The sequence below is a fragment of the Gigantopelta aegis genome, chromosome 15, assembly GCF_016097555.1.
Source record: "Gigantopelta aegis isolate Gae_Host chromosome 15, Gae_host_genome, whole genome shotgun sequence".
Lineage (NCBI taxonomy): Eukaryota > Metazoa > Mollusca > Gastropoda > Neomphalida > Peltospiridae > Gigantopelta > Gigantopelta aegis.
This window is the reverse complement of record NC_054713.1, coordinates 12,547,040-12,574,268: the sequence shown is the minus strand read 5'-3', so window position 1 is coordinate 12,574,268 and position 27,229 is coordinate 12,547,040. Positions and strand designations below refer to the sequence as shown.

At 40.9% G+C, this 27,229-nt stretch overlaps 1 protein-coding gene across 3 annotated transcripts; it reads right to left on the bottom strand.

Annotated features, from left to right (window-relative positions):
* Positions 1 to 24: 24 nt before the first annotated feature.
* On the bottom strand, positions 25 to 23,646 carry LOC121390538. Of its 3 annotated transcripts, XM_041522371.1 has the most exons (6): positions 22,474 to 23,646; positions 10,967 to 11,000; positions 10,144 to 10,353; positions 8,790 to 8,897; positions 5,247 to 5,354; positions 25 to 1,503 (listed from the first exon to the last, which is right to left on the bottom strand). In XM_041522371.1, exons 1-6 carry the CDS (start codon positions 22,804 to 22,806, stop codon positions 1,478 to 1,480), a joined length of 819 nt encoding a protein of 272 aa, XP_041378305.1. In that variant the 5' UTR covers positions 22,807 to 23,646; the 3' UTR covers positions 25 to 1,477. The 3 variants fall into 3 exon arrangements, with proteins under 3 accessions (XP_041378305.1, XP_041378307.1, XP_041378306.1); XM_041522373.1 differs by lacking the exon at positions 5,247 to 5,354; XM_041522372.1 differs by lacking the exon at positions 8,790 to 8,897.
* Between the last annotated feature and the right edge of the window lie 3,583 nt (positions 23,647 to 27,229).

The following is a 27,229-nucleotide window of genomic DNA, read 5'->3' as shown; positions in this document are numbered from 1 at the left end:
CCTATTTTTAATTAGTATTTTATGCTTATATATTACGGTTAAAGAATACTGTACTGGGCACACACATCAGCCATTTGTCCAAAACAGGGTTCAATGGTTGCGAGTGGTTAGTGACACTGCTCTTTTGAGGCATTGGAATTAAAGACTAAGGATATATATATATACTGTTGGATCCCGTTGGTTCGAACCTCGTCGGTGCTCAAGGAAGTGTTCCACGACCCATCGGATAGTTCGACCTAACCATTCGGTCAACATCCTGTAAGTTTAACTCTGAAACATTTTTGGTTCGAGCGTTGCGGTGTATACGGCCATTTCTTTTTGAGCCAACAAGATTCTAATATATATATTAAAACAACTTGGGCATTAATAAATACAGGTAATTTAAAGTTTTTCAGATTCCCCCCTTACCCCTCTCCTTGGGAACTTCGTGATAGGAACATTGTCTTTGATATTGTACCCAGGATTTATCTATTTGATTGGTAGGGGGGTGGTGGTGGTCTTTTTGTCTTGAGTAACACCTCTGTATCTCTTGTTTTTTATTTTACTTCTCCCTCCACTCCCCCGGACATTTTAAGCTAGGTACAACCTTGGTGCCAGAATATGTACTATCCTGTGTGGAAATACATAATGTCGCTTGCAAGAGGGAGTAGCCTGTGTGGTGGCAACAGTGGTCCTCTTATACTGTAGACCAAGTTTCATCAAATGGCCACAGTTTAGAGTGACCCGAGGTCGTTAAACGTTCTTGCCTGTCATCCATGTTTCTACTCTCATTGCTTTTACACCACTTTGTTTTGCGGTGTCGTGTTTTTGTGTGCACCGTCTTTGAAGATCTTTTCGGGGTTCTCTCTTTTTTTTTTTATACGCCCGTCTATGATGGGTCGTGTTATGGTTTGGCATTGTCCGTACATCCGTCTATTAACTCTTTTTTTCCCCGGACCATATCTTGCATACAGATGCATACAGGACCATCAAACCTCACATGTAGGAACAACTTGGGATGGTAGTGTGTTGCATACAATTACTAGGTTATTGTGATAAAAATAAATCAAATAATTTGTCTATATTCACATAATTGGAATTGAATCATACCTGTAACATTTTTATTAATATTTATGGTTGTCCAACAAACTCCTGCCGGGTGTATTATCTACCTCACCAGTACTCTTTGTTTTCTTTTTCGGGGGTGCTGTGATTAATGAAAAGAAAGTAACATAACGGCACTGTACAAACCGCGTTTATTGAATAATGTACAGAACAAATAAAAGCCTTACATACATATGCTTGACCATTGTCGTTTATGTCCACATCCATGTTATGTAAATTTTAAATAAATAAATTTATATGTATTCGCATAGTTTTGTTAAAATTACATGTATTAAGAGAAGTAAACCATAGTAATATATAAGTGCAATGTGATAGTTCAGCTCGTAAGAACGTCGTAAATGAACAATAAAGCACTACATGTTGGTTCCTCATTTCACCACAAAGCGTACACCCATGGATCTGAAAGAAAAGAAAAACAAATTAGACGATATTAAAAAGAATTTGCTGAAAATCCGCGGTCGATGCATGATTTATATACTGAAAATGCACCACCCAATTTTTAGTTGTTAGTGGTATTGCACAATAATTAAACCTTTGTATATAATATTTTTGGTGGTTTATTTGCCCACCAGCATACACCCAGTTATACAAAATCAGTTAAATGGTGTCGTTTTTCTTGTGTATATTCAACAGAGTTTACTATATATGGATTGGTGCATCTTTTAAACAATTTTTGTTGTCCTACCAATAAATTAAATTATTTGGTTGTAATCTTTTTTGAGCATATATTTGAAGGTATAGTGTTTATATTTCAAAGTAAAAGTTAAATAGTTTCAGTGGTCTCTCCAGTGTTCAGGAAAGAGATGGAGGGAATCAGTAGAGCTGGTTCCACTTATAGGAAGAGATGGTACCTAAGATATGCAGGGTACAAGTACTTCGAAAATGTCTTGTTAAACGACGATGACTATGATTACTCTGGTAGTTGAAGACGATGGCACGACTTGTGATTTTGGATGGCGGCCTAAATAAAGGGATGACGGATACTACTACCGCTGCTAATGGATGGCGGGCGTATTGGAAATTAGTCTTAAAGGTGGGGACAATTAAGGCACTTGGCCTGGTATGCATATTCAACGATATATAATGCACGTTATTGCTTAATATCAACAAGTATAATCATATAGTTAATTAATAAAACGTTTAAATGTGACGGCTATTATATATAACGGGCGCAGCCATTTTGTACCATCCCAGTGAATACGCCCTCTGGCGAGCTGGTGGTTACGTAATACCTAACGTGTCACGTCAGGAATTGGTCTTCGAACTGAAGAAACAAAACATACCTGATTTTTGCGGATGCATCGCAATGTTCTGTAATAATATCCATCCTAGTAAGCCAGCACCAATTATATATTATTTTTCAATACAAAATAAACCACCATTGTCAAAGTGTTGAAATAACTGTATTATGTTTCGTACATGTATAAATTAACCCACGTACTGAAACATTAATCGGAGTGTTTTCTTGGTTAATTGGTCTTTTCTTTCCATGGCCTGTACCTGTGTTCCTGATTGGCAAGTGTATATTTAAACGGTCCCCAGACCTCTGTGTCTAGACACACTAAAAAGACGTGCCTCTTTTATGAAGATCACAGGGTATTGTGTGATAACAGCACGGATACCCTCAAATCCTAATGAACATTACCAACCGCTCTGCTTTATTACTGTAATTAATTCTGTAAAACCCTTGATTAAGTAGACTTTCCCATCTAAAATCACAAAACTGACCAATTACGTCATCCCAAAGAAAAGAAAAGTATCACTTGGGTATCCTGAGTGGTCGTTTTTGCTCGAACGTGCCCTACCAATAGGCCTAATAGTACGCATTATTTCTTTGGATTTTTTAATAAAGAAAAATACTATAACTCCATTTCGTTCTATTGATGTAACCTGACATATATTTAGTTAAATAGTTTATTACACTATCAAGTCATTTATGTTGTTTTACAAGTCAGGTTGATGAAAGCGAACCGCCTTGTCGTGAATTAGAGTGTTTGTTTACACTGTGCATACAGCAGATGGACGGAGCTGACATCACTTCGCCCCAAGCTATACCATTGGACGTCACAAAAACGAAACAAAATGGCTGCCCCCAGTTAGCAGGAATAATCATGTTTTTTATTATTAACTCTAAAATTACGCGTTTTTCATTTGTTAAAGTGTCAGTATGTGTTGGTGATCCGGGTGTGCATCTTTCCAACACATAAGGCTCTTGTTTGAGTTGACTCTACCTTTAAGAGATGTCAGGTCAGGTCATAGGGCTTTACGTGCACATTCAGAACAAGCTGTTGTAGCGCACGCCTGTCCTGGGCGCAAGAGCGGGGGGAAAGCGGGGGGGGGGGGGAATGAGGGACCGCCTGTACTGGCAGGTGCAAGGGAGCACCAGCAGGCGGGGGTGGGGGTGTAGGTGCTATGGAATTTTTAATGGCGCAAAGTATTATGCTTATAACATGTAGCGAGACCCCTGAGTTTTGGTGGGAAGCATCAATTATGCAATATTAAGACGGCGCCTTTAAAGCCAATAACACACGATACGAGTGCCTCGTACGGGAATAGCCGATTGTGACACCCCGACATTACGATGTCATTGGTTGCTGTGCAATCGGCTATTTTCGTTCGAAGCACTCTTGTGTGGTGTCGCATTAACTGCCTCGGTGGTGTCGTTAAGCCATCGGATATAAGGCTGGTAGGTACTGGGTTCGCAGCTCGGTACCGGCTCCCACCCAGAGTGAGTTTTAGGTGCAAGACCTCTACACACTCTTCTCTCTCACTAACCACTAACATCTAACGCTCTGTTCTGGACAGACAGCCCAGATAGTTTAGGTGTGTGTGTGTGTGTGTGTGTGTGTGTGTGTGTGTGTGTGTGTGTGCCCAAGACAGCGTGCTTGAACATTAATTAGATACAAGCACGAAAATAAGTTGAAATGAAAAAAAAAAAGACTCAATGGCTAGGTGCAAGACCACTATACCCTTTTTTTCTCACTTACCACTAACAACTAACAACTAACCCACTGTCTTGGACAGACAGCCCATATAGCTGAGGTGTTTGTACCCAGGCAGCGTGCTTGATCCTTAATTAGATACAAGCACGAAAATAAGTTGAAATGAAAAAAAAAGACTCAATGGCTAGGTGCAAGACCACTATATCCTTTTTTTCTCACTTACCACTAACAACTAACAACTAACCCACTGTCTTGGACAGACAGCACAGATAACTGAGATGTTTGTACCCAGGACAGCGTGCTTGAACCTTAATTAGATATAAGCACGAAAATAAGTTGAAATATAATGAAATTATCGCATGCGACAAGACTACGACTAATCGCATATGAGAACGCCCCTTTAAAGGGACATTACTGAGTTTGCTGCAATTTTTAAGTAAAGTGTGTTTTATTTAACGACGCCGCTAGAGCACATTGATTTTTTATCTTATCATCGGCTATTGGACGTCAAACATATGGTCATTCTGACACTGTTTTTAGAGGAAACCCGCTGTCGCCACATAGGCTACTCTTTTTACGACAGGCAGCAAGGGATCTTTTATTTGCGCTTCCCACAGGCAGGATAGCACAAACCATGGCCTTTGTTGAACCAGTTATGGATCACTGGTCGGTGCAAGTGGTTTACACCTACCCATTGAGCCTTGCGGAGCACTCACTCAGGGTTTGGAGTCGGTATCTCGATTAAAAATCCCATGCCTCGACTGGGATCCGAACCCAGTACCTACCAGCCTGTAGACCGATGGCCTGCCACGACGCCACCGAGGCCGGTCGCAATTTTTAAGATGCTGTCGACTAACGGAGACTTTTTAACGATTGTAATTATATTTTTCTGCATAAACTAGTGGCTTTATATTAAACGTGTTTCTGATCGTTGTAATATTTGTACTAGGTTAAATTTAATTTTATTTCCTAAAATAGGGCGCTTTTTTTTTTTCGTACGTACGAAATTATTGGAAGACAAAATCCAGTTTGGCCTTCGTACAAATATTAAGACGACCAGAAACACATTGAACATACAGACACTGATATTCTAAACAAGAAAATATATTTAATATGTAAGTTTAATCGTAGAAATATTTTATTAGTCGGAAACATCTTACAATGCAGCAAACTCAGGAATGTGTCTTTAACATCACTGACCGTATTCGCAGATGAAGCTCCAGTTGAGTGAACACGGCACGTCCAGAAAGCCGTACCTCGGCTCAGACTCCCACGCCTTCCATTCTATACTGCTGCACTCTTCGGGACCTGAAAATAACACGCATCACCAGAGAAACGACAATAATGTTTTGTTTAATGGGGGCTGGATCTAAGGACTAATTCATGTTGGATGAAGTATAATAATTGTAATAGTTAATACATTGGGCCGCGATCGGTCTAGGGTCGATCCCCGTCGGTTGGCCCATTGGGCTATTTCTCATTCCAGCCAGTTAACCAAAATTAACGTTTGTTTTGTTTAACGACACCACTGAAGCACATTGATTAATTAATCATCGGCTATTGGATGTCAAACATTTAGACATTCTGACTCGTAGTCATCAGTGGAAACCCGCTACATTTTTTTTTTTTTTTTTTTTTTTTAATGCAGCAAGGGATCTTTTATATGTACTTTCACAGAGACAGGAAAACACATACCACGGTCTTTGTCCAGTTGTGGTGCACTGGTTGGAACGAGAAAAACCCAACCAGCAGAATGCATCCACCGAGGTGGTTCGATCCTGCGACGCAAGCACACCTCGAACGAGCACTCAACCGACTGAGCTAAATCCCACGCCGCCAGTGCACCATGACTGGTATATCAAAGGCTGTGGTATGTGCTATCCTGTCTGTGGGATGGTGCTACTAATGGAAAAATGTATCGGGTTTCCACTCTTAAAGTAACACACCCTAGTTACAGCTAGTTGTTAACCATTACGGCGTTGTTTTTCGCTATTAAACCCATTTTTTTTCACAAATAAAATTGCACTTTACTTACCGTTTATTATTTAGAATATACATTTCCATTCACCTGAAGTGTTTTTTGGTAATCCTGGTTTTTGTAATACCACAAAATGCATTTTTCGTATTTCATAAATCGCACGCACGTCTGAGAAAAAACCGTTGAGCAGACAAGGTCTAATCTATTTTTAGAGGGGATATTTCCATTTCAACGTCATAGACTTTGGTATATCACGTGACCGTTATCATTTTGGTTCGGTTTGCTTTCTCGTGCACGGTTCGCGCAATCAACATCCGATTTGTTGTTGTTCATTTGTGAGATTTTTCTTCACAGTTCGTGAACATTTTCAGTAACAATAAAGTTCAGACAAGTAAGTGTCTCAATACAAAACGTTACAAACCCTTAAAACCAATAATTTTGCTAAGTCTTACGATATCTGGAGAGGGGATACAACCAGGACAGAACAGTTGGAACATGTCCAGGAGAGGTGAAAGAAACGCACCCCAAGTCTGTGAAATTTGTCGTGACGTAGGCATTGTTGTGCTTCGAGCGACATCTACCGGTGACATCAGAATACTAACTTTCAAGATTATTTCCAGCAATTGGGACACGGGGATTCCCATGGTATTTATCGATATAAAACCTGCTTTTTCACTCCATTTGATAAAAACGTGATCTAAGTGTGTTACAGGTTTGTAGATTAACCAAATTATAATTTATTTTCGCTGGATGGAACTAGGGTGTGCGGCTTTAAGACTCAAAATTACCAAATGTTTGACATCCAAATCTTTTTTTTCTCTCTAGTGCTGTCGTTAAATAAAACAAACTTTAATACATTAGGTCGAATTTCTGAAGCCTGTACATGTACAAGCATGTGTTAGTTCGTCCCACTATTTCCAAACAAAGCATAGACCTAGCTAACAGCCGGATGCACGCATCTAATAGTGTGAATGCTCTCCCTGGAAATACCCGAACCGCATCCAATAGTGTGAATACTCTCCCTGGAAATACCCGTACCGCATCCAATAAGAATGGAGCCTAACTCGGTAGAAAAGTTGCCCGAAATGCTTGGATCGTAGGATCAAACCCCTTCAGTAGAGACGGGGCTGAATGTAGCTATAGTCCGTCCCACAGGGAACGCCCTTTTTCATACTATGAAATTTACTACAAGTGATTTATTTCTGAGACGACTGATTTGTAAATTGCACACAAAAATAGTTTGTTTTTTGTTTGTTTGATGAGGGTTTTTTGTTGTTGTTTTTGTTTATTTCCAAAACACTTTTACTGTTCTTGTTACGTCAAACAATACTGAAATTAATAGCAAAAAATATTTTTTATAGAATGATGGGACGGACTATAGGTTAATGTTAGAGCATAAGGTGCGTGTGGGGAAAAAAATATGCAGGGGAGTTTGTACTTTGGCAAGCAACGTTGTTAAGGGGGTGGTCGAGTCATATAATATATTGAAAAAAGGAAGAAAATTAGCTTGGAGCAGGGGTGGTTTTGACGGCTGAACACCCGCACACGCGCTAGAGCATTCGCCTGAGGTGCAATTGGTTACAGATCAACCATCATCGAATTTAGGTTTGTTTCCTGCCCCAATCCAATGTTCCACGACTGGTACATTTCAAAGTCCATGGTGCGGATTGTGTCCTGTCTGTGGGGAATTCCTACAAAGGATACCATGCTGCTTTTTTTTTTACAAGTAGCGTATGTGGCGGTAGCGAGTTTCCTTTCACTTTTGACTAAGTTTGTTTTGTTTTGTTTAACGGCATCACTAGATTAATCATCGGCTATTGGAAGTCAAACATGTGTGACATGGTCTTCAGATGAAGCCCAGGTCCATTTCTTCATTAGCAGCAAGGGATCTTTTAGTACACCTTTATACAGACACCCTGTCTGTGGGATGGTGCATATAAAAGATATCTTGCTACTAATGGAAAAAATGTAGCGGGTTTCCTCTCTAAATTACCAAATGTTTGACATCCAATAGCCGATTATAAATACATCAATGTGTTCTAGTGGTGTAGTTAAACAGAGCAAACGTTCTTTCTACAGACAGGACAGCACATATCACGGCTTTTGATATACCAGTCTTGGGGCATTGGTTGTATCCGGAAAAAACAAAAAACAATCATAGAATGAATGAAGGAAATGTTTTATTTAACGACTCGCTCAATACATTTTATTTATGGTTATATGGCTAAGGATCACACAGATATAGAGAGAGAAAACCCTCTGTCGCCACTTCACGAGCTACTCTCTTTCGATTACCAGCAAGGGATCTTTTATATGCACCATCCCACAGACAGGATAGCACATACCACGGTCTTTGTCACACCAGTTGTGGAGCACTGGCTGAAACGAGAAAGAGCCCAACGGGGATCGATCCTACACCGACCGTGCATCAAACGTGCGCTTTACCACCGGGCTACGTCCCGCCCCAAATTATAGAATGGGTCCACGGGGGTGGTTTGATTCTACGACCCAAACACTATATGGACTAAGCAGATCCTGCCCGTCTCGATATTGTGTGGAAATAATCATGTTATACACCAAATAGCAGTAGTTTAAAATGGGGATGGACGTAGCCCAGTGGTAGAGCGATCTGTTGGTGCGCAGTCGGTCTGGGATCGATTAGGCCATTTCTCGATCCAGCCAGTGTACCACGATGGGTATACCAAAGGCCTTTGAATAGACATGAATTAAAAACTAGATATATAATATGATTAAACTGAACATACCATCAGGGTTGGCATAATTGTCTGGTTGATCATAAAACCAAGGAGGATATGTTAGTTTCGCTACGTCACCATCCGACCATTGCCACCTAGTCTGGATTTCTTGTAGTCCTTATATATATATATAAAAAAAAATAATAATAAAAAAAAAGGAAAATGAAAAATAAGAGATATTAAAGACATACATTTAAAAGAGGCCATTAGTAAGTTCATTTTCCTCCACGTGTAATTAATTTGATTGACTGCTGATTGCATAAGCGTACGAGACGGGGGAGGGGCTGTGGCAACTGACCCCCCTTTTATTATAACAAAATGTCAATAAGAGATTGTTCAGTTAAAGGCATACTGTCACGGATTTAAGAACCTTATTTCTCTATAAATGGATAATAAATAAAAATTACATTAATTGTTGGAAAACAAATCTAGCTATCGCATCACTTTAACTGAACCATGATGGAATGAAATTCATGTCAACCCTCTCGGCAATTTTAGTTTTTGAATTATGGACCATTGCCACAATTCAATTATTTTTACAAAATATCATAAATAAATGGAGTATGGTGGTTGTGAAGATGGTTGAATGAAGTACATTTAGGGACAAATCAAATAATTTCTGTTCAGGTAATACTTTGTTAGACCATTAAATAGGTCAGTGGTCTGTGACAATATGCCTTTAAGGTATAATTAAAATACACAGAAATCCTATTTATACAGAGCTATCGAGTAGGCTACATGTTATATCCAGGGCCGTAGCTAGCGGGGGGGGGGGGGGGGCAAGGGGGGCAGTTGCCTCCCCAGAAAAAATCCTCAAAGCATTGTAGAAACTTAAAGAAAATGCTCTTCTTAACTGTTTAAGGAGTTTTAGACTATTAACTACTCAGTTGCCCCCGCCCCCCCCCCCAAACAAAACATCCTAGCTACGGCCCTGATATCTAATGAACGACCAATTTCACCTTGCAGTGAACACAGAACAGATGAACGGCCTTAAAACGTTTATGTGCATTTTTTAATACATTTTGATGGTTTACAATTTCTGATAGATTTTAACATAATCGATTCTCATGTGAAGATTATACGATCACCTGGCCAAGTTTTAAACTGTAGGAATTTTCACATGTAGATGTTTTGGGTAATTACCTTCGAAGCTAAGTTAGTACTACATGCAGGCGCGGATACAGATTTCTGAAAGGGAGGGTGGGTACAAATGTGATGACTGATCTCTCCTTTTACACAGCGCGCCTCTTACAGCTGAACACATCATGCTCGAATTTATGGTCGGTTTTCAAAAGGGGCGGGGGGGGGGGGGGTCCGGACCCCCTGGAACCCCCCTGGATCCGCTACTGACATGTATACTCACCACTGTAGAACTGGCGATATTTTCCGTACTTTATGACGATGTAGTCTGCTATGAAGGCGAACAGCTGTTTCGTCTTCAGGTTAGCCAGACGTCCATACTGTTCCGTGCAGAACGTGCTAGCACCGTCCATCGTCAGCAGCGGTGTCAGGACAACAGAGTAGCACAACCCAGTGAGATTGGTAAACACCATATTGGGAGCGCATTGGTTCTCTGATAATAAAAATAATCGTTATAAAAGCCGCCGTCTTTGGTATATTTTTGTGTTATCAGGTATAACAGGAACGGATCTAGGAAATACTTGGGGTGGGTGACTAAGGGGAAAAGGGCACATGGCCCAAGTGGTTAAAAGGGCATCTCAATAAAATTGTTCTTAGTAAGTCTTTAATATATTTATTGGAGGGGGGGGGGGGCTAGTCCCCTCCTGGATCCGCTTCTGGGCTACTCATTTAGAAAATACCCTCAACATTAAGTTTCATACCATAGAACGCCATTTTTCGATATTGTTCGATTATACTTGCTATAACTACATCACACGAAAAAAATATTACTCTCAATTACTCCCCCACCCCCACCGTACCCACTCCTGATAATACCCTTTTTTTTTTATCAAACTGGATCCTTCATTACTGTGCCCTAATTAAGTTTTAAATACCACCCTAGTAACTTTAGGTTAGATACGACCCCGAGCCCCGTTCCACGAAGCGATCTTAGCGCTAAGATCACCTTAAATGCATAACTACCTAATGCACTTAAGGTGATCTTAGTGCTAAGATCGCTTCGTGGAACGGGGCCCTGAGGTGTTAATAATTATAGGCCTACTTACTGAAACAATGCTCTGATCCATACGTCTGCAGGCTCTGAAAGGGTAGACATGATGTTAGTCATAAACTGTATATTACTAGTAAGATTTATTTAGAGGCCTTTAGCTTAAAAAAAATAAATAAAAAAAATAGATTTTTAAAATCTGTGTATTCTGTATAGGCCTATTCATAAATCGTGAATCATTGCCACTACGTATACAATGAAACCTCTCAAAACCGGACCCTCTGTAAACCGGAATTCCCTCAAAACCGAATGTTTTTCATGGTCCCTTTTTAAATATCTGTGCAGTTCACTGTATATGGAGAATAGTATACGAGTGGCCGTCAGATATACCATTTATCTTACGAATTGTTTCAAAACGTATCTAACGAGAAAGCTATTTAAATATGTTTTTAAACAATGGGCTTTAATATATTATTTAATATGCCAGTCGTGGACCACTGGTTAGAACGGGAAATAACAGTAACCCGAGGTGGCTCGACTCAGGACTCTTTACGAACCAAACTGTTACTGTGCAGAAGATAAATGTAAGTATATGCCCGGCGCAGACGAGCGTTTTTTAACGCATGCGTCTTGCGTTAAAAAACGCATACGTACGAACGCAGTAAAAACGCATCGTGTGCGACCCCATCTGCGTTGCGTTTTTTTTAGCGCTGCGTCGATTTTTCAAATATCAAACATGTTTGATTTTAGACACACAAACGCATCCGTCTCCTGCCGCATCCGTCTAAAAACGCACGTGTGCGCCTACTTGCGTCTGCGTTTCGTTCACATCTTCATATTGACCAATCATCTGTCTATATATCTGTATATAACGAAATTAACAATTATTGGTTTCAGTGATGAATAGAACTGTGAAAACAGACCCGACCATTAAAAATGACTAACATGTAAATGTTTCAACACAAATAATTTCCAACTGCTCATCCTTGAAACAAAGACTAGGCATGTGTAATTAATGACATTTCTAAATAGATGAAATTAAAAAATAAAAATTATTGCATTCATTGTATTATGCCTAATAATAATAATTAAAACAACCAATTGTGAAATAAGAAAGATTTATATCGTAATAGTATATTGTACATAATGTTTTAAATAAAGTTGATTATGTTTTAAAATGTATTAATAAATTACATTTAATCTTTTTTATTTTTTCTAGAGTGAAGTATAAATAAATTAATTAATAAAAGAAATCGTCAGTGGATCACAGGAACGCATCGCAGGTAGGCGCACACGAGACGCATTCGTCTGCGTTGAGTTTGCGTTTTTTTAACGCAGACGCATGCGTTAAAAAACACTCGTCTGCGCAGGGCATAACTTATATTATATCCTGGTCCTGTTGCATATTTAAAATAATATGCAAGTATGAGGCAATCAGGTCGGTATATATATACTCTTCAAAAAATAGGGGAACCTGAGATATTAATGTTAATATCAACTATTAGACCGAACATACGTTTTGACCACAGACATCCTAGTAAAGAACGTTCATGTCTGTTCATCAACACACCGAAACACATTCCATAGTTTGCACGTGCATCACGCAGTTTCCCCGTACACGTGAGTGGGGGTGTCATTCTCAATTTTGACAATTTCCAGGAAGGTCGATTAATCACTGTGGAATATTATTTCTGTCATTTTTGTTCATTCTGTTGATCATACAGTTGTTATTGTTTTGTTTTAAGTCAATTGTGTTTGAATTTGTGATTTCCTTATTTTCAAAAAACCCGTCAACTTTCAAATTGCACTTCTGACCCCAATCGTCCTTCAAGATTTTTAGTGGTCATAAAACTTACTGTTATATTGAACTACCGGTTGTAATGTGTGTCCAATTAATTCACTATTATCATATAACCATTCCCCACAGCTAATATACCTTACAATTTTGGCAATTGTAAATTCTTATTAGAGTTCCCCTACTTTTTTTGAAGTATATATATATATATATCAGGGGCGGATCCAGGATTTCGTAAGGAGGGGGTCTGTAGTGCCCTGAATTGTAATACCTGCCTTGAATTGTAAACAAAACTGCCCTGAATTGTAATACTGACTTGAATTGTAATAACAACTGCCCTGAATTGTAATAAACTAGCTGACTTGAATTGTAACAAAGAATTGCCCTGATTTATAATAACCAGAGCTATCTTGAATTGTAATAAGACACCGACAAAAATGGCAAGGAACGTGTGCTTAAACGACACCGCGCTGCATTTCTTCAGTTTGAGGCTGTTGAGTTTATTGTATACTCTTCAAAAGAAGAAACGCAAAACCACATTGTCGTAACATTTGGAGAATTGATTTAATTATTGAATGGTGAGTCCGATAATTACCAAATGTTGCAGGATTGTTCACAATTCACTCTGGTCCATTGTGAGTAAGTGATAGGACACACCACCAAGGTCAAAGTCATCTGGAGTCAATACCGGGTGTGGCCTCCGCGTGTGTTGACAACTGCCTGGCACCGCCTGCCCATTGAAGCAACCAGAGTACGGATGACGTCCCGGGGGAGGGTGGCCCACTCGGCCTGCAAGGCTGCTGCCAGCTCGGGCAGGGTCTGGGGCTGTGGTTGTCGCTGTCGGAGGCGTCGGTCCAACTCGTCCCATAGATTCTCAATTGGATTCAAATCCGGTGATATCGATGGCCAAGGAAGGACATTAATGTTGTTGTTCTGTAGGAAAGCCGTTGTGAGACGTGCTGTGTGAGGCCTGGCGTTGTCATGTTGGAACACTGCGTTGGCGTTGGCCATAACTGGAACGATGTGTGGCCGGAGGATCTGGTCAATGTAGCCCTGTGCATTCAGGTTGCCCTGCACGTGGACCAGGTCAGTTCTGCCAGTGTGTGAGATGGCTGCCCACACCATGACACTACCCCCGCCGAATCTGTCCACTTCCTGCACGCAGTTTGCCACATAACGTTCACCACGACGCCTATACACGCGACATCTTCCATCATGACGTCGGAGCAGAAATCGGGACTCGTCACTGAACCACACCTGTCTCCATCGCAGTTGAGGCCATTGTCGATGAATCTGGCACCACTGCAGTCGGAGTCGACGGTGTTGTGGTGTTAAGATGACACCTCGAACTGGACGTCTGGCACGAATTCCTACCTCACGTAGGCGGTTCCGTACGGTCTGGTCGGATATCCTGCGCAAACCTGGTATTGCTGCGGCTGTGGAGGTGGCAGTAGTCAATCGTTCCCGAAGGTGGCGTACCCGGATGTAGCGGTCCTGCCCGGGGGTAGTGACCCGTGGTCGACCGGATCTAGGGAGGTCACGTGTTGATCCATGTTGCTGGTAACGGTCCCACAGTCTGGAGATGGTGCTTGGGGACACATGGAATGCCCTGGCAACGGCCGTTCTGGATTCGCCTGCGTCTAGTCGGCCGATGGCATTGTTTCTCTGCGGTTCACTGAGACGTGGCATGTCCTGGATTGTCAACTGTCGGCCAGATACAGAGGCCAGGCAAGCGAACACCCTGCACTTTTATACTGTCGGTGTTCATGTTGCACGTGCAGACAACGCACGTGCAGTGGTGACATGGTTTGCACGTGGCTGCGTTTTTGCGAATATTCACATTTTGGAACTTTATTGTACAGTAGCTGCGTTTTATCGAATGTAACCGTGGGAATGTGTTTGGGACGTGCAATGACCTTATATTCACAAAGCATGAACCGGTAGGAAACATAAAATCGGAGTTATAACCCATTTGTACCCTTTTGCGTTTCTTTTTTTGAAGAGTATATTTTAAGACAATCATTACTGCCACTTAGGCTTCTCCTTTCGATTATCAGCAAATAGGTGTGTTACTCGCACTCACAAATAGCTTATACCATAACGTTTGATATACCAGCTGTGGAGCACACAATAACGGAATGGACCATTTGAGAATAACCTCAGCTGTTTTATGGGTTATATTTAGCCTAGTAGTAGAGCGATCAATCGAGGTGCTTTTGGGTCATGTGATCTAGCCTCCTCGGTGGACTCACAATGGGCCGATTTCATATGTCTGGGTTTCGAAAACACCGGGTCATATCAAAACCTAGGTTTAACACTGGTTTACGTAAAACGCTGAAAAACCTGACCAAGACTTACACCCGTGGTGTATTTCACAAGTGTGTGTTTTACCCGTGTTTACAAAACCACGCTTTTTACATGGGTTACCCGCAGATTTGGAAAGGGACATAAGCGAGGAATAGCTTACACTTCATCACTTTGTAGTTGAAACTCATTACTGGTATATTATTAGCATTCGCGTTCGAGATGGAGGATTAGCTACCTCCTCCCCTCCCCTCCCCTCCCCCCCCCCCCTCAATGTGGAGCAAACCTTCACATTCTGTCAAAAATGATGGACATATTTGGGGAAATGAGCTGGCCTGAAAACGTTTCACCATGTATTTCCATCATTTTACTCACAATATTAGTTATAATCCATGTCAAATGCTTACAAAACCCTACATAGCTGTTGGTAATAATGCTAAAATACTTACAGAACCCTACATAGCTGTTGGTAATAATGCAAATATGAATAAACGTTTTGTTATTGGCATTTCCCTTTAATTCTAACATAATATTAAAAAACAAAAGATGGGACGCGTACGCCTGAGGGCACCGAGATAACGTATGGTCAAATTTTCAAAACTGGGGGCCTGTACCGCCTTGTTCCCCCTTTATTAAGACGAGACAAACACGAAAGTATGTCATTATAAGACTGCAGTCTATGATAGACGTTTATTGCTTTGATGCCGGTGGTAACCGATCAACTTCCATTACTAGTACTTCCTGTTTTCGTGAAGTTCATACACCATGAAGAAAATGTTTATTTTTACTAATTTAATAAATAACTATATGCATTACCCCCAGTGACCACTCATAACAGGGAAAATATTTTCCGTATTTTCTCAATGAGAAATATTATGCAGTGTTGTGACGTACAATATTACTAGATGATTTGACGCTTACAAACCAATGACTTTGTCGGTACTAAATATAACATCATCGCGATTTGGCAAACACACAAAATGACGTCATATACTTTAATGTGTTTGCTTTCAGGACTGTTTTAATATTAAATTTATAACAAAATGTCATTTTAACGCAGATCATTATTTATATTTTTAGCAGAATAACGATAACTTTCGTTTTTGAAAATTATCTGTGAACGTGATTAAAATGCAAAGTTATAGCAATACCCAGAACAGTGTGTAAAGTGGTTTACATTGTTTCAATAGCTTACATGTACGTGCATGTGCGCCTAAAATAAAGGCGTTTAGAGAAAACATAGCTGGGGTAATAAATAGAATAGAAAACTCAGTACCAGTTATTATCAATGTATGTCCCGAGTGAAATACTTTTCATTTGTCACTCGCTAAAGCTCGCGACAACTAAACATTATTTGATTCGGGACGTAATACCTGGTATCTCGTTTATTATCCTCTATATATCTCAGGCGCTTTGTTGTTCATTCGCCACGAACATGGTGAAGAGGTGGATCTAATTATACAGTCGTGCTAAAAAAAAACAGGCAAAAGGGCATCTTGTTTAAAGGGGGAGGGGGTTGGAACCCCCCTACCCCCACCCTATATTCGTTTCTGTACAGTGTCGTTGGCAGGATTTTTTTTTTTTTGGGGGGGGGCACCTGGCAGCCAAGTAAACAATGATATTGAGTACGCCACTGATCACCCCTAATTTTGCCGGGATTGGGGGGGGGGGGGGCAGGGCACCCCCCCCCCCCCCCCCCGGCTACACCACTGTTTCTGTAGTGGCTTCAAATGATCTCCAAAATACGTTCACATTTCATGGCTCTGCAATACTGACGTAAAACACGATTTTGCTGCCGAAATTATCCATGAAGAAAAGTTACTTTGAGCAAACCCAGCGAAAAACCACCTCAAAGGCAGGTTTAAACAAGCAATACAGTTGTAACCCAGTGTTAAACTAGGATTACTGAAAAACAGACATGTGAAATGCACGGTAAACATGACCCATGGTTTAATCCAGGTGTAAACCATATGTTTCCAAAACCCACCGATAACCTAGACATATGAAATCGGCCCATTGGGTTTTTCTCATCTGAACCAGTAACCCATGCTTGTTATATATTAAATACCGTGCTAGTTGATATTATGTCTGTGCATATAAATATTATTTGCTGTTTTCCGGTAGAAATATCTAATGTAGTGGGAGCAGATTTCTTCATTAATCTTTGATCATCTTTATTGCAATTGAGAAGGGATTAGGTACCAGACTGAAGCGATTCAATGTCTTCACGCGATGTCCAAATGTACACTATATATATACTCTTCAAAAGAAGAAACGCAAAACCACATTGTCGTAACATTTGGAGAATTGATTTAATTATTGAATGGTGAGTCCGATAATTACCAAATGTTGCAGGATTGTTCACAATTCACTCTAGTCCATTGTGAGTAAGTGATAGGACACACCACCAAGGTCAAGGTCATCTGGAGTCAATACCGGGTGTGGCCTCCGCGTGTGTTGACAACTGCCTCGCACCGCCTGCCCATTGAAGCAACCAGAGTACGGATGACGTCCCAGGGGATGGTGGCCCACTCGGCCTGCAAGCAAGGCTGCTGCCAGCTCGGGCAGGGTCTGGGGCTGTGGTTGTCGCTGTCGGAGGCGTCGGTCCAACTCGTCCCATAGATGCTCAATTGGGTTCAAATCCGGTGATATCGATGGCCAAGGAAGGACATTAATGTTGTTGTTCTGTAGGAAAGCCGTTGTGAGACGTGCTGTGTGAGGCCTGGCGTTGTCATGTTGGAACACTGCGTTGGCGTTGGCCATAACTGGAACGATGTGTGGCCGGAGGATCTGGTCAATGTAGCCCTGTGCATTCAGGTTGCCCTGCACGTGGACCAGGTCAGTTCTGCCAGTGTGTGAGATGGCTGCCCACACCATGACACTACCCCCGCCGAATCTGTCCACTTCCTGCACGCAGTTTGCCACATAACGTTCACCACGACGCCTATACACGCGACATCTTCCATCATGACGTCGGAGCAGAAATCGGGACTCGTCACTGAACCACACCTGTCTCCATCGCAGTTGAGGCCATTGTCGATGAATCTGGCACCACTGCAGTCGGAGTCGACGGTGTTGTGGTTTTAAGATGACACCTCGAACTGGACGTCTGGCACGAATTCCTACCTCACGTAGACGGCTCCGTACGGTCTGGTCGGATATCCTGCGCAAACCTGGTATTGCTGCGGCTGTGGAGGTGGCAGTAGTCAATCGTTCCCGAAGGTGGCGTACCCGGATGTAGCGGTCCTGCCCGGGGGTAGTGACCCGTGGTCGACCGGATCTAGGGAGGTCACGTGTTGATCCATGTTGCTGGTAACGGTCCCACAGTCTGGAGATGGTGCTTGGGGACACATGGAATGCCCTGGCAACGGCCGTTCTGGATTCGCCTGCGTCTAGTCGGCCGATGGCATTGTTTCTCTGCGGTTCACCGAGACGTGGCATGTCCTGGATTGTCAACTGTCGGCCAGATACAGAGGCCAGGCAAGCGAATACCCTGCACTTTCATACTGTCGGTGTTCATGTTGCACGTGCAGACAACGCACGTGCAGTGGTGACATGGTTTGCACGTGGCTGCGTTTTTGCGAATATTCACATTTTGGAACTTTATTGTACAGTAGCTGCGTTTTATCGAATGTAACCGTGGGAATGTGTTTGGGACATGCAATGACCTTATATTCACAAACCATGAACCGGTAGGAAACATAAAATCGGAGTTATAACCCATTTGTACCCTTTTGCGTTTCTTTTTTTGAAGAGTATATATATATATATATATATATATATATATATATATATATATATATATATATATATATATGTGTATATATATATATATATATACATACATAGATACATAGACTGTAGGCCCCATGCATGTGGTTGAGTTAAAGAGCGTGCCACAGGCTCGAGTCCCAGCAACGGCATGGGACAATTTGTGAGGCCAGAACGGATTTAATTATCAAAACATACATACATACATACATACATACATACATAATCATACATACATACATACATAGTTATTACATACATACATACATACATACATACATAATCATACATACATACACACATACATAAATACACAATTTCCAACATACTAATCCCGATAACATGCTAATATTTAAGGGAACGTACCAAGTTTAATTCAAAATGGCCCATGTATTCACTACAATAAATGGCACATATATTTTATTTAATCTGTTATCTAGTGGTGTAAAACATAATTTCTCTTATGCTATTATCAACTGAATAAATAATTAAAATATACAAAATTAGTTCCGGGGAAAATGTCCAAAGGTGTCGAGTTGTAACGGCTGAATAGTTGGTAAGGGATTCCATGCCCAGCACAACCCGAAGAAATAACAGTCAAACGTCTGTATGAAGCAGCCACTTGTCTTAGAAGGCCACAATATTTACTCCCTTGGGTGGCCGACTAATACAGGTTTGACTATACATAATTAAACACACATACACACACGCACGCACGTACACGCACACAAACACAGACAGACATACCCATACATATACATAATAACAACCCATATACTTTGTACAGTACTTTGGGTATCTAGGCCTAAAGTATGGCTGTGATACTTGGTATAGACACCACTAGAACACATTGATTTATTAATTATCGGCTATTGTATGTCAAACATTTGCTCATTGTGACACGTAGTCAGAGGAAACCCGCTACATTTTTCCATTAGTAGCAAGTGATATCCATATACAGGGCAGTACATATCACGGCCTTTGGTGTACCAATCGTGGGGCACTGGCTGGGACGGAAAAAATCCCAATGAGAGACTTGTTCCACCAAGGGGATTTGATCCTATGACTGACGCACTTCTGGCGAGCGTTCTATCGACTGGGCTAGATCCCGCCCCCGACATGGTTACGGGCAACAAAGATACTAAGATAGAAAACATGCTGTCTCCACTCCTTGTGCTACTCTTAGCAATTAACAGCAAGGGATCTTTTTTATGCAACATCATATAGGCAGTTGCATGCGTGTTGGAAATTTCATTGCAAAAATGTCAATCACCGAGTTGATGTTGATGGTGACGTCTTTGTGAATATACATTAATGCAAGTCTATCTAATCGATCCTCCATCATAGTTGTACGCAAAAAAACCTTTTTCAGTCGACGCAGTGCACTGAATGAACGTTCACGATCGAAACTTGTTAATGGAACGAGACAAGAGAAAACGCATCAAACAGTGAATATTTAGAAACAGCATTACATCTGTTTCTTTTAAAGTGTCCAAAGCAGAATAGAGCTTATCTGATTGTCGAACTCTCAATCAGTTAGTCCATGCACCAGAGAGGTCGGTCGGTACTAACTTCATCTTCCCTTAGTTTTGCCATGTACATCTTAATAAATATTTAGTTATTCTGTTGGTAATTCCTTTGAAATATTGTTTTTGAGGAAAGGAGGTAGGGTTATCATGAGGGTCGTTACACAGAAACAGTTTAAAGAAAACTTTATATATAGGATGTACATATTAATTAGATGTCACAATAAGCTTCTGCTGCAATAAGATCCTTCAAAAAGAATATTTGAGGTGCTGAAGCTAAACGTTATGTCAAATTTCTACTGAAAAATAAAACTGTGTGAATTGTATTTTGTAACGTTACAAAAAAGTGTTATCAGAGACTCTAATCCTCAAAGGATTTCAATATTGGTAACATATCTAAATTCTCCAGTCCATGAACTCCCCATCATCCAAGTTTGGTATTCCTAAATGTTCTGACAGATATTTTACAATGCTTTTAATATAGTCACCCTCTAGAAATTCTGTAAAAATATAAGTGTCGTGAAAATGGGGGTAGGGTCACAAAACGGGTAGATACACATACAAAGCTGTGAGTCCTGCAATGCTATCATAAATGTTCTATCCCTAGGGATGTAGACCGTGACAAAAATCCCCCCCAACCTCCCCAGGTAATACCAATTGGTCAAATTTTGGGTCCTGGCTTATGGACTAAGTGTCTTTCCCATACATTTCTAGTTCAACATCAGTGACTGATGCATCAGATGGGTTAGGTAAATCTTCTCTGTGGTATTCAATTAAAGGCTTGGTCAATTTCACTAATCCTGGCCTCATGATAGATGGTATTAGGTGAAAAGACTTAATTGCAGTAACGTGGCTGTCTGCAATGTTCCAATAACTGTTGTATGATGTGATCTAGATGTGGTATGCTATGCCATGCCATGCCATGCCATGCCATGCCATGCCATACTATAGTGAGGTTTCTTCTGTTATATTCTTCTGGGTCCAGGGAAGGCGCATTGCGGCGATGTTGTTGTACATAACAGCTTCTCGGAACCAATGGACCGAAAGAAATGCTATTAGCCAATTTAACAGTTTGGTTGTACCAATGTTTGTTGAATTTGTTGACATCGTCACGCACACTTTGTAATGTGCTCTGAATGGAAATACTATGTCGGTAGCCTTTCACGATGTCAACTGATCTGCCCTGAAGACAGACGGTTACGATTCGTATGTATGCCATGAAGGACAGTGTCACAATGAGTGTCACGATGAATTCGAAGTGTGTCATTGCAAGAAAATAACAACCAACATCATCAATGGTGTCACGTCATTCGGTGAAGTTCTCATCTTGTCTAAGAAAGTAATAATAGCCGGGTAAAGTTCTGTTATTACTTCAAATGCGTCGCGCCTTTCAACCCATCGAGTTCGGCAAAGTTCGGCACTGGTGTGGCATGTTTTTTGTTTTTTTTCAAAGCGGGAACAACTATTTCCGAAAATCAGCGAACGTGAAAATACGGCTTACGATATAAAGCGAAGTGTCCGATATGAAACATGATACATCGTCGTAAATCTGACCCTTTACTTTGGTTAGTGGATTATGAATAATAATTTTTAAAAAGCCATTTGAAAAGGGCACATCAAAGGATGTGGGGGTACGGAAATCAGTGACCCCCCCCCCCCCCCCCCCCCCCCCGGATCCGCCAATGATCTTTGTTTTGTGCATGATGAATTTAAAAAGGGCACATTAAAGGACGAGTGTGGGTCATTGGATCCCTGTGAACCCCCTCTGAATCCGCCAATGTAAACGCGCGTGTGTGTGTGTGTGTGTGTGTATATATATATATATATATATATATATATATGTATATGTGTGTGTGTCTGTGCGTGCGCGCGTGTGTGTATGTATGTGTCTTTTTCTCATCATCCCCCTCTATCTCTCTTTATTTTATCGTCCGCTTTTGACAGACAGCCCACACAACTTTGTGTATTGGACAATACACTTGGAAAGCATTAAACCAAAAATTATTAGGGACACGCAGTGTCAAATATGTTTGGTTTTAATAGATTTATAACCATTAAATGACAAATTTGCAAATACAGTGCGTTCCTGGTAGACACATAAAGACACATACCTCAAAAACCAGCCTGCAATTGAACGTAATCACATAAATACATGAAACTGTAACTTACATCACTGGTGGGTACCCTCCTGTGGTAGTACCTCCACCCCGACTCCGCCCTGAGAGAGTTATTACGTAGTCTCGAGTCCTGGCTGTTGAGTTCGCACACTCTGTTCACACTGTGGTAGTTGAACGACCGGCACCGTGTCTCCGTCGTCAAACACGTCGTCGTGCACTGCAGCACGTTCACGCCAGAATACACGTGCACCACGTGCCCCACCAGCCTCTGGTCCTTCTTGTGCTCCACATCAAAGGACACGTCACAGAATGCACCGGGTGGCAGACTCTCGATACAGCTGTTCCAGCCAGCAATCAGCAGAATGAGACTCGTCCACAGAAACATTGTCTGTCTGTCTGTCTGTCTAGCAGTGTGTGTATGAAGAGATCCTATACTGACAGTGATTGTTCTGCTTTTACGAGTTTTATTACGGCAGTTCCAAGTCAGAATCACCGTAATCACGGGTCTTTCACCAACAGTCTTGTTTGAATACCTTTAATGTGTGTGCGTGCTGCTGGTGATTTTCCTGCTGTTAAAGGGTGTTTACCAAGATAGTTCCAAGTCAGAACCACCGTAGACACGAGTCTTTCACTAACACAGTTTTTGGTTGTTTGAATACCTTTGCTGTGCGTGTGGAGAGATCCTACTGGCAGTAACTGTTGGTGAATGTTCTGCAGTTAAATGATGTTTACAAGACAGTTCCAAGTCTGAACCGCCGTAGCCACGGCTCTTTCACCAAGTCTTTGGTTTGAATACCCTTAGCGAGAGATAGTTATTTGTCCTCCTGCTACAGGACTTTTACCCAAACGAAATGTAAGTTTGAATAGACTTGGTGAAAAGACGTCTTTGTCTTTCTGTCACGGGACTTTAACCAAGACAAAGTCTTACTGGAATCCCCTCATTGGCAGGCAGTTATTAATTTGTCCTTCTGCTACAGGATCGTCACAAAGACAAACCCTAGTTTTAATCCCCTCAGTGGGAGCTAGTTATTTGTTCTTCTAAAACGGGACTTTCACAAAGGCAAACCGTACTAATGTGTCCATCTGCCACGAGACTTCACCAAGACAGTCTCTAGTTAGAATTCCCTTAGTGGGAGGATGTTTTGTCCTTTGTGATATAAAACAGACCTGTTTCGTCTAACGTTTTGAAATGTACATTTTAAGAAGCTTTTTTTTTAAAAACAGTCCAATATCGTTTATATTATTTTATGTATAACACGTAATATTGTATATTAGATAAGAATATATGTGAAGATATATTATCAAGTTTATATCTTCGCTCTGATGAAAACGTTCGAATTTAAAATGTTTGGAGATGTAGAAAACCGGAACTCTTCTGTTTTAAGACAGATATACTATATTCTGTTTGCAGCTCTTCTTGGATATATAAAAAACAGACCAGCATTAACCTCTGAAATCAGGTATACTGTAAACAGTCGTCATCCGTTTTCATAGGAAACTAATCTTGAAAATTGCAGTCCACCTGGCAGTGGCAGTCCTCCTGCAGGTAAAGTAGGATTTATCGTTCTAGGGAGAGCTAGTCCTCAAATCGACAAAGCACCATACAGCACCAGTACTGCAGATTCACAGGAGCAACCAGGACCTTGTTAACACTTGTTGGACTCTCCCTTGTGCGAAGATACAATTTTGAATGAGTTAACGGTTTTGTAATTCAGCGTTTCACCGTTGCACATTTGTAGTTCTGCACGTCTCCGCCGCGTCGAACAAATAGAAACAAATAAATTCCGCGTTGTATGGTTAAATACACCACTTATAAAAGTATACTGAGAGGCAATGTATTGACGTCGGTGACTGACCGATGACCATAGGAGGTAGAAAAGGAAAATAATATTTGATTAACGAAGACACAGATGATTATGTACCCTTTTGTACCAAGACGAAAATAACTTTTCATTTTACAAAGTCCAAATGAATAAGCGGTACATCAAGTATGTCGCAAAAACATTCGTTTACATCACATAGAGAGCTAACAGAACTGATCAATACAATATCGATACGAAATCGATAGTGAAAGTTTAAACAGGTGCCGTTAAGCGTTTGTTTGTTGACCGACATGCAACAATACGTGGTTATCGCGGTACAAATTTTACACCCGCAATACTGGGATTCTAAGAGATATTGTTATCGGTTATTTAACTAAACCTATTGATGACGGTTCCATTGATTATCTGTATGTTTGGGGGATCTCTTTATTTGCGTTTCTCGTTTAAGAGAATAAATAAATAAATAAATAAATGAAAGGAAGGATAAGAATGTGTGTTTAACAGGGCCCGTGCTTATAAAACTTAAAGTCTAGACTTTAATAAAGTGCAGACTTTAATAAAGTCCAGACTTTAACGTGATGCTATTTGAATGGCGTTGCCATGACATTAAAAGGACATTCCTGAGTTTGCTGCATGTTTTAAGATGTTAAGAGACCTTTTGACGACTGTAATTACATATCAAATATATTTTTCTGCATAAAATATTAGTAGCTGTATATTAAACGTGTTTCTGATCGTTCTAATATTTGTAAAAGGTTAAATTTAATTTTAATTCCTAAAAAAAGATTTTTTCGTACGTACGAAATTATTTGAAGACAAAATCCAGTTTGGGCTTCTTACAAATATTAAGACGACCAGAAACACATTGAATATACAGACACTGATATTCTAAACAAGAAAATATATTTAATATGTAAATTTAATCGTAGAAATATTTTATTAATAGGAAACATCTTACAATGGAGCAAACTCGGGAATGTCCCTTTAAAGTCTGGACTTTATTAAAGTCTAGACTTTAAGGTTTATAAGCATGGGGCCTGAACTCTAGAATATTTTAAAGGTTCATATCCCGCTAGGAAGGGAGCAGGTTAACTAGCCCCGTACACCGGCCTCGGTGGCGTCGTGGTTAGGCCATCGGTCTACAGGCTGGTAGGTACTGGGTTCGGATCCCAGTCGAGACATGGGATTTTTAATCCAGATACCGACTCCAAACCCTGAGTGAGTGCTCCGCAAGGCTCAATGGGTAGGTGTAGACCACTTGCACCGACCAGTGAATCATAACTGGTTCAATAAATGCCATGGTTTGTGCTATCCTGCCTGTGGGAAGCACAAATAAAAGATCCCTTGCTGCCTGTCGTAAAAGAGTAGCCTATATGGCGACAGCGGGTTTCCTCTAAAAAACAGTGTCAGAATGACCGTATGTTTGACGTCCAATAGCCGATGATAAGATAAAAAATCAATGTGCTCTAGTGGCATCGTTAAATAAAACAAACTTTACTTTACTAGCCCCGTACCAACTCGCCCCAGCGGTTGGTCAACTCGCCCCAGTACAACTATACTAAGAATTCGATTCAGATAAATTTCTCAAATTTGCAGAAATAATCACATGGTGTGGATATTTAGATCGGTGATTAAAGGGACAAACCCTAGTTTTTAAACACTACAGCTTATTTTTTCACTATTAGAGCTGTTTATGATCACTGAAATCAAACATTACTTATATTTTATTGTTTAGAATATCCATTTCTATAGAACCGAAGTGTTTCTGGTCATCCTGTTGTTTCTAATATCACAAAATGTATTTTTCATATTTTTAAAAACGCACGTGCATCTGAGAAGTAGCGGTTTATTGATTCGAGTTCTTGTCTATTTTTAAGGATGTTTCCCGTTTTAACGTCACAGACTCTTCTTTCACTCTATTATAACTTTATCCAACTGAGTTACAGGTTTGAAAATTAACTAAACTTAGTTTCTATTTTTACGGGTTAAAACTAGGGTCTGCGCCTTTAAGGGACCTTTCTGGGGTGGTATGGTTCGCATAACTGAACCCCTTAGTGCACAATAAATGTGTAGGAAGCAGTGGGTGGAGGAGGTAGTCTAGGGTCTCCACGAGTACTCGGACAGAGTCTAGCAAAGACTGGAGTCTGTTCACGAATACCCGTCACTCTCATTTAATATTTGTGTACGTCATTTTGCCATAGGCTTGCCGCCGGTTACATTATAGGGCTATGCGACATGGATAGGAGGGAAAACAAAAAGTCGAATGTGTGGAATGCAATACAATGGCATGATTTGGCATCCATGTTCGGTCCTGGAATCAATATGTATAATGCTATTTTGCTTTATTCCTTATTAGTCTCATTATCATAGATCTAGTGTAAGTGGTCAGAGTCGAGTTTGACCCTTGAGTACTCGAGTCCAATATTTTGGACTCATGGAGGCCCACGGAGGTACTGACCCCAACTTTTAAGATTACGCATTAACCCCCCCCCCCCCCCCACACACACACACACATATGGTTCAGGACCACAAACATAAATAGAGAGGAAACTCGCTGCCGCACCATGTGCTATTATCTTCGATTAATTACATGTAGCAGATGAGGGATCTCACATACAGGATAGTACATACCACGGACTTTGCTATGGAAGCCTACCAAATGTGGAGAATTGGCTGGAACGAGAGATGGCCTCAGACCACAATTAATTTCACTATGTATTCTCATGTAGCCCCAGTGGCTGTAGCACTTTTATTAATTTCACCAGGCCATTAGCATTTCACGGGAAACATTACCTGCCTGGGCCCATTGAACACTCGAAAGGACGACATCTGTTGTCCAGCTCTTTTCCGCGTTATATCAATGTAAATAAACACACGTGGGCCAAGGGACCGAATCACACCCATTTCTCTGCATTTTACACAAATTTTGCATGGCTCTGGGGGACATTATGCAGTATCCAGTGCAAACCAAGTGCACATATTCAC